This window comes from Vombatus ursinus, unplaced genomic scaffold, assembly GCF_900497805.2.
Source record: "Vombatus ursinus unplaced genomic scaffold, bare-nosed wombat genome assembly UNPS02014817.1, whole genome shotgun sequence".
Classification (NCBI taxonomy): domain Eukaryota; kingdom Metazoa; phylum Chordata; class Mammalia; order Diprotodontia; family Vombatidae; genus Vombatus; species Vombatus ursinus.
In genome coordinates this window covers 186,680-198,914 of record NW_020954595.1, presented here as the reverse complement: position 1 = coordinate 198,914, position 12,235 = coordinate 186,680, and the positions used below count along the sequence as shown (strand labels likewise).

Sequence of the window (12,235 nt, the reverse complement as noted above, 5' to 3'; positions counted from 1 at the left end):
TAGATGGCCTTTCAGGGCCCTTTCAGCGCCAGCCCTATACTCTATGTGTGACCTTGGGTGAATCATTTAACCTTCAATCCTGAGGCCCCAATTTCCTCATTTAGAGATGAAGAAGTAAAACCAAATGGACTCCAAGGTCCCCGCCAGCTCTGGAACTGGGCTCAGACGGTCCCACGAGGGCCTGATTAGACCACAGTCCTTGAGCTGACCTGGGGATGACTTGCGTCTCTTGACGTCGTTGCTGGTGTCAGTTTGGGGGTCTGAGGGGACTTGCCCCCAAAGCCCCAGCCTTTTCTTTATCGGCAGTCCCAGGAGAGTTGTATGGTTGGCTCTCTGGGAAGTCCATGGGGGATTCAAAGACTAGCTGATCACGGCCAGAAAGCCAGGGAAGATCAGAGAAGGGTCAGAGGAGAAATCCTGGCTTTTGAACAAAGATCCCTTGTGTTTCTTTGCTCACCTCAAGCATACTTGCTTTGGGGCCCATCAAAGTCAATCATCAGTAGGTCCTTGTGGCTGACCAGGCTGGGCATTTCACAACAGTATTTCCACTATGATGAGGAATTGCCTTCAGGAAAATTAATGAAGTTTTTCTGGCTTCCCCTTTCTCCTCCTCCTCATCTCCCCAACCCTTGTTCAGTTTCTGTCTTCCTCATTTTCAGCAAATAATATTTTGAAAGTCCTGACCCGTACTTGACATTGTGATGAGCTGTGGATAAAAACCCCACCCTGAGAATGCTTCTTTGGTCATCCCTGGGAACAGAAGGCTACCTCTGTTGTGTTATGTGGAGCCTTCAAAAGAGCTCGCTGTGGGATGAATGGGGAGAGAAGAAATTGTCATGGAAAATTGTTCTTCCACATTTCCAAGATACTCCCCCCCCCTCAAATGTACACTCCTTTAGCAGGATATAGTGTCTAAAATTAAGTCATTAATTCATTTAAATATCTATGCTGAACCAGGCACAGTGCTAGGCACTGGAGGTACAAAGACAAAATGAAATGGTGTGCCTTGACTTCCATACAGCTAGGTGCTGGGGCAGCTAGGTGGCGCAGTAGAGACAAGAAGACCTGAGTTCAAATCCAGCCTCAGACACTCACACTAAGTCATTTAACCACCACCTGTCTCCTTTTCCTCATTTGTAGAATGGGAATAATAATAGCTCCTCCCTCCCAGGGTGGTTGTGATACGTGAGATGATATTTGGAAAACCCTTTACAAACCTTAAAGCACCACACATATAAATGCTAATTATTGTGCGGTAGGTTGAGAAGTAGAAGGGGCCTTCAATTTCATCTAATACAACCCCTTCATTTTGAAGTTGAGGAAACTGAGAGTAAGTAACTTGCTGAAGGCTGCATGGGTAAGAAATGGAAGAGCTGGGATTTGAACCCAGGTCCATCCTCCTTTCTACCATACCATACTGGAGATAAGTAAACAAAAAATAAATATGAAGTTAAAAAAAAGGTAATTTCAGGGGCAAAGGGTCCTGGCCTCTTGTAAGGGGAGGTCCCCCAGCTCAGCCTTGAAGGAACGTGGGGATTCTAAGCGGTGTGGGGGGAGTGCATTCTAAGTGTGCAAAGGCAGGGAAAAGGGGACATCGTGTATGAGGAAGAGCAAATAGACCAGGGTGACCAGACCAGAGAGTACATGGAAGAGAACGGTGCATAATGAACATGAAAAGTTAGGTCAGAAACCTGTTTGCCAAGGACTTCAAACGCCAAGCCGCAGGAGTCTGTGGTCAGCCTAGGGGCAAGAGGGAGCCAGGGGAATCTTCTCGAGCAGATGAGCAGCAGGGTCAGACCCTTGCTTTAAAAACATCTGTGACTCTGCTCCCTGCCCCTTGAGTGGAAAAGGACAAATGGAACAGACCAAATTCCCATGCCCATTTCTTGGGGCCGGATGGCCTGCAGGGGGTGAGGTGGCCCTCAGGCCCTTGCTTGCCACCTGGTGTCATTCAGTGAGGAAACAAGTCCTTCGCCTCAAGGGCTGAGAGAGAGAGGGGTTGGGCAGAAAGGTCATCAGAAAGACGCAAGCAATTCTGGCTCTGCAGCTGATAGAAGGGTGTGCTCCCAACCACCAGGGAGGCCAACAAGGAAGTCAATCCCTGGTGTCTCCCCCATGAGTGCCTCCATCTTAATGTGCCAGACACCCATTACATAACGATTTCAGTTCCAAACATCCAGTCTTATCTCTACTACTGGCTCTTCGCTCCCCTTTCTAGACCTCATTTCCAATCCAACCAGCATTTATCAATCACCTTCTGTGTTCTAGACACTGTACTAGGCACAGGGTGAGACAAAAATAACAGAATCCTTGCCTTCAAGATTACATTTCTTGCACAATGAAGAGGCTAGAGTACACAGAGATGGGTAGATATTCCTTGTATCAATTTGTGTTTGTTTGGTATATGTCTATCTCCCCTGGTAGAGTGTAAGTTCCTTGAGGGCAAGGTCTGTTTTGTTATGTTTTGTATCCCTGGCACCTAGAACAGCACATGGCATATGTAGGTACTTTTAAAATGTGTACTGATTAATTAGAAGATTCATGCAGTTTTTTACGTACCACATTGGAGACCTTTCCAAGCCTCAGTTTCCCTATCCATAAAATGCCAGGTTGGGACTAGATGAGGTCTAAGATTTCATCCAGTTCTATACTCCAATGCTTCTGCCAGGCTTCAGAAATGGTGCTACTGACCCTCCCACCTCAGATTACCCATTACATGGTGGGTTGAGAGAGAAGTCCAGTGACCCCGGGATAGCAGGAGTCAGTCCTGGGGGCGCACCACGAGAGGCTCCCGTCAAAGCCCTGGGCAGTCACTATCAGGATGGGGTCAGGGGCAGGAAGCACCCCCCACCCAGATCCCCTAAGCCTGCTCATCTCTCTCCTTCCCTCCCTTGGTCCGGCCCCCCTGCTCCTTCCTGACCTCTGAAGGGGAGGGGGGTAAATTGGAGGGCCTTAAAGCAAGGAGCAAAAAAGAGATGTGTACTGCTTGAGGATTCACTCCTAATGCTTCTGAAATAAAGCGTTTGGGGCTCACTTCGCCGCCCTGATGTTTGCATTCACAGGCTCCCAACCAGACCTGGTCTTGCTCCATCGCTGAGGAACGAGCTTAGGCACAGGGAAGCTGGGGCCCTGGGGCTTGGAGTGAGTAGAGACCCGGGTTCAAATCCCTACACAAAGTAGCTGTGTGACCATAGGCAAGTCTCTTAACCTCGTTAATCCCCAATTCCCTCAATCTGTGAAGTGGGGACAATGACTGTGTTACTTTATTCTCAAGGTTGTTGTGAGACTTCCCCGAGCTCTTTGCGAGCCTTGGGGTCCTCTATCCATACCAACTCTTCATCTTCCTCTACAACCCAATTCAGAGGGGTAAGAGATAGAGCGTAGCCTTAGACCTGTGAAGAGCTGAGTTTGAATTCTTGATGAATACCCGTGATCAGCAAGCCTGATACTCGCTCCCCTGGGCCTGTTCCCCATCTGTGATGGGGGGAGGAGAGAGACAGGATGGGGGGAGGGGGCAGTCAGTGCCTGCTAAGGTCTCTTCCAGCCCTGGGACTGGAGTGGCCCATAGAGCTGGACCCTGGAGGTCTGGCCAGAGCAGGGCTCTGAGGGTTGAGCCAGCAGCAGCTGGGGCATCCACCAGCTCTGACCATGCTCTCCCGTCCTCTCCCCACCAGCAGAGACACGATGATGACACCTACTCTGAGGGCAGTACTGCAGACATGACCAACACTGCTGACCTCCTGGAGAAGATCGCAGACCTTGGGGAGGATGTGAAGGACCCCGAGGATTGCTTCACCGAGGGTAAGGAGTCCTGGCTCTGCAACGTGGCAATGCCGCGCGGGGAACCTTTCTTTGTGTCTGCCTCCTGTCGCTGGGGACAGACCGTAGCGGGTTGCTGTACTCCTCCATTTAGAATGTGCAGGTGTCTAGGGAGATGGAATGACTGTGGGTCCATCAATCAGTTAGCATTTGTTAAGCTCCTACCATGTGCCAAGCACTGAGCTAAACACTGGTGTATCGCTCCATTTCTGGTGTGTAGGGACATTTGTCGTGTGTGGGTTTGTGTTATATTGCTATAATTATGGCATGCGACTGTTTGGGGGACAGACCTTCTTTGGGGGGAGGTGTTAGATTTGGGGAGCACTGTGGACTGCTCCCAGGGACTTTGTCCTTCTCAAATGAGATAAAAAAAAGAAGCCAATGGACTCTCCTGGAGAAGAGGAGAGGAGAGGAGGGGACGGAGGGGAGAGGAGGGGAGAGTGACTCCTATTATATTATGTTTAAAGGGTTGAAAAGTGCTTCATTCACATAATCTCATTTGCTTACAACATATTACATTAAACTTTAGCTTTATATAGCTGTTAGTGTGTGTGTGTGTGTGTGTGCATGCACGTGCACACAAAAAGCATTAGAGAGAATACTAGACCTGAAGCCATGAAGACTCAGAATCCTGCCTGCCAAGATCCGCTCTGGGGCGAGGGGGGGGCGCATCCTTCATCTCCTTGTTGGGGCCTGGGTATACTCTGGGATAGAGAAATAAGCAAGGACAGAAGCTCCTGATGGAGCCTGACCCCCCCCCCCCCATGCTTTGCATGTTATTAGCCATCCCTCCCTTTCTCCATCATTCAGTCAGTCAGTGAACATCCATTGGGTATTGGAGTAGAAGGTCCTCTGGCAGGCTCCATGATCCCAGCCCCGGCACCATCTTGCCTCCTTTTTCTTCCCCTGCAGGCTGTGTCCGGCGCTGTCCGTGCTGCACAGTGGACACAACTCAGTTTCCTGGCAAGGTCTGGTGGAGGCTCCGGAAAACCTGCTACCGCATCGTGGAGCACAGCTGGTTTGAGACCTTCATCATCTTCATGATTTTGCTGAGCAGCGGTGCCCTGGTAACCTTGGGCCAGGGTGCGGGGAGCCGGGGTGGGGCAGAGGTCACGGGATGGCAGCAGGGTGGCCCAGAACAGGGCCACCTGTCACCAGCCAGCTCCCCAGGAACATTAGGATCCAAGGCCGTTTATGAAAACTGTTGTTAGCTCCGGGGAAGTGTAGGGCCCAAGGCCTCTCCCTCTGGGCTCCCCGCCGTGCCCAGTCCTTGGCACTGAGACCTCCTTTTGTCCTTTGGTAGGGGTTGAGTTGGGGATGATGCCCATTCCCTATGGGGAAAGGCCTCGGTAATCAAAGATTCCTTGCCCTGAAAGCTGAACAGTATGAGCTCTTCGAGGGTTCACAGGAGTCAGATTCTGAACTGGAGGGGACCTCTGAAGCCAGAGAGTTCAACCCCCTCACATGATGGATGAACAAACCAAGGCCCAGTGAGGGGAGGCAACTTATCCAAGGTGACCCAGATGGTGGGGGTGCTGGGATTCGAACCCAGGCCCAGTTCAGGGCCTCGGTTAGGGTCATCCATCCAGGGCCAGAACTTCATTCAAGTCACACCCACCTTGAGCAAGAATAATCCTGACCTTCTCTTCTTCCACAAGGCTTTGTGGGCACCCAGACTCCCCCATGCCAGGTGCTGGGGAGGCCAGACCTCAGGGAGCTTTCACTCTGATTGGGGAGATGGCATTCACATACATGAAACGGCCAGAGGCTGTGAAACCTAATGGAAAGAACACTGCATTTAGGTTCAAATCCCAGCTCTGGGCCTCAGTTTCCCTCATCTGTACAATGAGGGCAGTGGGAGTAGACGCTTTGCCAGGCCCCTTCCTATTTCAAATCTCTGACCCTATGTCTCTCTAGCACTAGAGTGTGCATTCTTATGTGCCGAAAGGTTTGGAGGCCAATGTGGGCTAGAACAGTCCTGGAGGGCTCCATGTAGGATGTGAGGCTTGAACTGAGTCTCAAAGGACAGGTGAGGTCTGAATAATAATTGACTAGAGGCTCAGGAGAAAGATCTGGTTTTCCACAGCTCTGCCTGCCAGGGCCCTGGAGGGGGACGGGGCTACCCTGAGCCTAAGAGAACTAGACCGATCAAACATCTGCCCATGTCAGAGCTGGTTCTACTCTATGTGTAGACCTGGAGTGTTTCTGTTTGACTTGTGTAGACAGGCAGGCTGGAAAATGCCGGCCCCTCCAAAGACCAGGGGGCCAACTGCCTTGGGGAAAGGCAGTGATGAGTCTCCCATCTGCCCTGAGGGCACCCAGTGGCTGATTGTCAGGTAGCCCCTTCCTTCAGCCACCAGTCCCATGTAGCCCGCACTTGGCTTAAAGCACTTTTGTTTATCGCTGTTTAAAAAAAACACAACTACTTAACATATTGCCGATTCAGCCTACTCCATCAGAGCAGGGAATGTGTTTTGGCTGGAAACAGGAGACAGACGGCAGATACAAAGTCAGTCACACACCAAGAGCCAGGCACCCAAAGAAGTAAGCCCCGTGTGCCACCACGGGAGGCAGGCTGGCGGGCCCAGGCAGGAGACGCCTCTGCATGGATGGGTAATAAGCAGAGAGGGAAATGCCGACGTCAACTGGGGTGAACTCAGGGCTTCTGAGGTCCCTTCCAGGTCCAAATCTATAGCCTTACTTCACCTGCCCAGGCCTCAGTTTCCTCATTTGTAGAAAGAAAATCAGCCTAGAAGGTCTCTGAGGTCCCTTACAACCTTGATCCCTTGTGGTGATCATGGAACCTTGCTGAGGTCATGGAGCCAGTGTTAGGGGGAGATGTGAGACTCAGCCCCAGTCAGCCGCCCCAGAACACCATACTGAAGTGTCTGCCTTCTGGCCCCCACTCTGAGGGCCTACTCTCAGCCCTGGGGGGCAGTGGCCCCCACATATATGTCCCATGGGCCACACTTGCTGCTGCTCCGAGAGAACCTAAAGCCTCTCTCTACACTGTGAACCGGAATGAACAGCTTTAATCCAGAAGTTCTAAAACAAGGACTTCCCTTGGCTGAGGGAATATGTCCCAGAGTTTCCATATTGGGTCTAGGACTCTGATTAGCAGGAGATGGGACACCTGGAGCAATTCCATTAAAAAGTGGAGTGGTGAAATCCTAGAATCAAGCTCTGTGCCAGGTACCGTGCTAGGTCCTGGGGATACAACAGCGGAGATGAAACAGTGCCTGCCCTCAAGGAGCTTCCATTCTATTGCTCCAATACGTGGACAGATGAAGAAACAAAAAGTGGCTTCAAGATGAAGCCAGCCCCTAGCCATTGGAGGCTTCATCATTTAGGAAGGGGAACTTTGGCTGAGTCTTGAAGAAAGCCAAGGATTGGTTCTCGGCAGAGCAAGGGTGAAGCATGTTCCAGGATTGGGGGAGAGCCTATGTAGAGACGCAGAAACGAATCAACCCTAAATCTTAGAATTGAGTCAGAAGGGTCATTGGAAGTCATCTAGCTCAACCCCCCACCAAGGGAAGAATCAAATCCCTTCCATAGTATCCCTGAGAGCTGGCCATCCTGCCTCTACTTGACCACACCCATTGACAGGGAGCTCACTACCTCACAAGGCAGCCCATTCCATCTCACAGTCAGAAAGGCCTTCCTCCCCAGTCAAAGTCACCTCCTCAGCAGGTCACTTCATGTTTTGTTACGTTTCTGTTGCAGGCCTTTGAAGACATCTATCTGGAAGAGCGCAAGACCATTAAGGTTCTCCTGGAGTATGCTGATAAGATGTTCACCTACATCTTTGTCCTTGAGATGCTGCTTAAGTGGGTGGCCTATGGCTTTAAGAAGTATTTCACCAACGCTTGGTGCTGGCTGGACTTTCTCATTGTGGATGTGAGTGTGGGCCGGGCCCCGGGAGGAGGGCAGGGGAAAGGGAAGGCAGGTTGTCCATCATCAGGTAAGTGGTCCCCAGAGAGGCCTGTGGGAAAGAGGAAGAGAGGGGAACGCTTCGGAAGCCTTCAGCAGAGATGGCAGAGACATCTGTAGACCCACAGGTACCAGGCAGAGCTATCTACACACTCCTTGGACACAAACTGATCAAAATAGAGGACGTGAGGCCGGGAAGCCCTAGCCCAGAACCTGAATCCCATCTATAATGTCCCTGACAAGTAAGGACCCCCGTGATTGGGAGTCTTTCGGGGAACCTCCCCAGGGAACCCATTGTACGCCAGGGCGGCTCTCAGGGTTGAGCCTAAATCTGCCCCCTTAGACCGTCCGGGCCTTCCTCTGGGCTCTTCCCCCTAGGACCAGGTGGAAAAAGTCTGATTTTGCTTTCTGGTGATGGCCGTCCTAATATATGTCCCTAATATGGGGCAGCAAGGGGGCGCAGAGCAGAGAGCGCCAAGCCTGGAATCAGGAAGGCCTGGGTTCAAATCCAGTCTCAAGCCCTTGGGAGCTGTAGGACATAAGCAAGTCACTTCACCTCCTTTTGCCTTGATTTCCTCATCTGTAAAATGGGGGTAACAATAGCACCTACCTCCCAGGGTTGTTATGAGGATCAAGTAAGATAATAGTTGTAACGCACTTAGCACAGTGTATGGCACATAGTAGGTGCTTTATAATCATTAGCTATGATGAGGATAATGATGTGATGACAGTAAGGATGTCCTCCCACCCCAAGCTGAAGGTCTCCAATCCCTCATGACTAATTGTTACCTCAGTTCCTGGGTGTCTTCCTTTAGACAAGCTCTAGCTTATGAATGTCCCTTCTGAGATAGGGGACCCCAGACTAGAAACAGGGTGTGCGTCTGGTCCGGCTGAAGCAGAGTAGTGTGAAGTGATCTCAGAATCACAGAATCAGAAGAGAATCCAGAGCCCATCTGGTCCAGCTCGTCCCCCAAAGGTACATCTCCCTCTGTATCCCCAGTGTCCCCAAGGTGGGGTTCTCTGTCTCCAGTGCACTGAACCATTATACCGCATGGAGGGCCCTGAATTTGGTGGCCTGAGTTCAAATCTTAACTCAGAAAGTCCCTTAACTTCCCTGTGCCTCAGTTTTGTCATCTGTACTCGGTAGCCTCTGAGATCCGTGACCCTACTCTGTTCATTTCCCAACTTAAGCCAGAAGTTACTTTCTCCCTTAAAGAGCACCTGCTGTTTTGGGGATTGGAGAGGAGAGAAGGTGGTGGGAGGGGAGGGGAGGGGAGGGAGGGAGGGGAGGGGAGGGAGGGCCATGGAGATGAGAGACATTGTTGGACATTGTGGGCAGAGGTGATCAATAAATGAAGCAGCATTGCTTTGTATCTCCTGTACCCAGACACGAGCTGGGCTCCATGCACTTAGGGAGAGAAGGGAAAAGGAAAAACCACAGTCACTACCTTCAGGAGAGCGCTCCCGGGCTAGTGCTTTCAGAGACAAGCCGTACAGGCACAGAACAGTCAGAGAATACAGCCAAGGCCTTTGGTGGCTGCTGAGCGTGAGAGGGTCAGTACAGACTGTAAGTGCTGCGGGAAGGCGGTCAGTGGAGGAGGTCATCGTGGGCTGGCATAAGCAAGGGAAGAAGCTGTCTGGGGAAGGGAAGACTTGTCCTGGCAGATAGGTGGTCAGGACTGGAGAGGGGGAGGGTTTTTCAGGAAGTGAGACTGGTATGAGCCATTGGGGGTGGGGGGGACCGTGAAAATGATCCTTTGCTGAAATGGGGGCACCCACTGGGGAACTGTGGCCTTTGGGGCTGGAAAGGTGGGGGGAAGCTGGCTGCCAGTATCAGAGGGTCAGATTAGAAAAGGAGAGAACAAAGGGGAGAGAGCAGGGGGTCTCTGGACCCTCCAGAACCCTGTTACCATCAGTCAGGGCTTCCAGGCTGGGAATAGGCTGAGAATTGATTGAGTCCTGTCTGTTGCATTCTCTCTGTTCCCTTCCCCCTCCACCCAGAACTGCCCAGGGGACTTCTCGTGAGGAAAGGCAGGGAAGGAAGGGGTGCAGGAGTGCAGGGAGATGGAGCAGCTGCTTAGCTCTGACATCCGGCTTTCCATTCAACGCAGTCTCCTCGTCCCCATGACCAATGAATCATTAAGGGATAATACCTGCTTGCAGAGCTCCACACGCCCCACACATCTGGACAGAATTCTGTTGTTGCCAGATGTTTTCCCATACAAAGTCTCATCGGACACCAAAGAGCCCTTTGCAGGAGCCTGAACAAGTGTGATTAACCCCATTTCACAGATAAGGAAATGACGCTTAGGCAGGGGATCATTTTGCCCAGGGATTCCCCCAAGTACAGAGCCATTTCAGATTCCTTTTCCAGGATCCATCCTGCTTCTGCCCAGGTCCCAAGGGCACCAGTGAAACTGGTCTTTTTTCAGTGTTTGAATGTCTCAGGACTTGGGGGAAAGTGGAGATAGGGGATGATGAGGACACCAGGTGGGCTGGAAGCATATTAGTGTACTCCCTCCCCCGGCGAGGAAAGCATAGAAGCTTTCCATCTGCTCCAGGCAGTGAGTGCATAGAGTACAAGACTTAGAATCAGGAAGGCCTGAATGCAAATCCTGCCTAGCTGTGTGACCCTGGACAAGTCAGTTGTGTGCCTCTGTTTCCTCCTCTGTAAAATGGGGATAATAATAGCACCTGCCTCCCAGAGCTGTTGTGAGGATAAAATGAGATAATATTTGTGAAGCGCTTTGTGAAGCACTACATACATTCTAGTTGTCATTATTATTATGAGTTGTGCCTATCCTAATACCGGGCCACTGATCTTCATTGTTACCATCACCACCATCTTCCTTAGTGCTATTGTCACCAACATAATTCTCTTCATCGCTATGATTACCATCTGTCACCATCATCACACTCACCATGGCCACCATCATCTAATCACCACTGACACGAGTGTTCCCACAATCATTGTCACGTTACCATCCGCACCCTGAGCCCTGTGTCATCACCGCCACCAATGCTGCTCTTATATCATCACCATTATCATCACCATGAATGATCATCCCCTCACTGTCACTCTTATCACCATTGTCAACATAATCATCACCATCATTGACACTAAGCCTGAGACTGTCATCTCCGTTATCACTCTTGCCACCCCCGCCATGGCCATTGTCTCCATTGTAGCCATTTTCATGACCACCATCAGTGCCTGTACCACTATCACCATGATCACTGCTGCCATCATCACCACCACCATAATGCTGACCCTCTCCCCACTATCACCCAGCTCATCTTCCTCACAGCCATCACTACAATCACCGTTGCTATTAGTACCACTAAAACCACCTTCCTCACTCCTTCACCATGAAAGCTAATATCCACATCCTCACCCTTGTAATCACCACCATCATCGCCTCCTTCTTACCAGTATCAAAGCCATTTCTGGTATCACTTCCAATGGCGCCATAATCACTATCTTCGCTGTTTCAATGACATCATTACTTTCATCACCACTAGCATCACCGTCACATCACCATCATCATCGTAGCCCACAATTCTTTGTATATGCATTGTTGTACAAAGAAAGTTGCGTACACAGCACCCTCTCCCCCTAGTCTCTGCTCCAGCAGGGGATTATACATACAGAACGTCACAGACTTGGAGTATAATGGCCAAACCTCACACAGATTTGGGATTTGTGCAAGGGATAAAAGCAGGAAGGAGCATGGAATCAAGGTATAAAGATAGCTGGCACAGTGGCTTCTCACAGGAGTATGAGATATAAAGAGAGGATAAACTCTGGGTCACCTACTTGGTGGGCAGCTAGGTGGTGCAGCGAATAGAGTGCCAGGCCTGGAGTCAGGAAGACTCATCTAAGTGAATTCACATCCAGCCTCACACTTACTATCTGGGTGACCCCGGGCAAGTCACTTAACCCTGTTTGCCTCAGTTTCCTCATCTGTAAAACAAGCTGGAGAAGGAAATGGCAAATTACTCCAGTATCTTTGCCAAGAAAACCTCCAATGGGGCCACAAAGAGTCAAATGTGACTGAAACAACTCAACCACACCTCCCTGGCATACTTGACATGAGAGATTCTAGTAAAATCCCCTACCCAAAAATGTCTCCTCCACCACCTAGCATGGTGTCTGTAGTTCTACATTAAAACCACATCCATTCAATATGGCCCTCAGTGATGATGAACTGTATTGGGTCCCCTCTTCCTGAGAGGGAAGATGAGGGAGGCGGGGGAGAGGGAGAGACATCAGTGGCAATGAGCAGGTTCACCGGATGCAAAGGGCATGGTCTAACAAACGGAGATCCATACAGATAAACAGAAAGCCAGACCTGGGGCGAAGCCAGGAGCTCACAAAGCCTGGGATGGATCCAGAGGGATGGGCAGGAAGTTGGGAATTAAGTCTGAGAACAAAAACTCCAAAATGATATCCAAGTGGATAAACAGACCATTGGGCTGACATCAA

At 50.6% G+C, this 12,235-nt stretch overlaps 1 protein-coding gene across 2 annotated transcripts in view; it reads left to right on the top strand.

Moving 5' to 3' along the window:
• Positions 1-12,235, top strand: part of SCN5A (sodium voltage-gated channel alpha subunit 5) — a 144,107-nt gene that overhangs the window by 106,072 nt on the left and 25,800 nt on the right. For both annotated transcript variants that reach the window (XM_027835826.1, XM_027835825.1), the window contains exons 17-19: positions 3,675-3,801; positions 4,732-4,886; positions 7,543-7,716. In XM_027835826.1, coding sequence (XP_027691627.1) covers positions 3,675-3,801; positions 4,732-4,886; positions 7,543-7,716 — 456 coding nt within the window. The remainder of the gene's footprint in view (positions 1-3,674; positions 3,802-4,731; positions 4,887-7,542; positions 7,717-12,235) is intronic.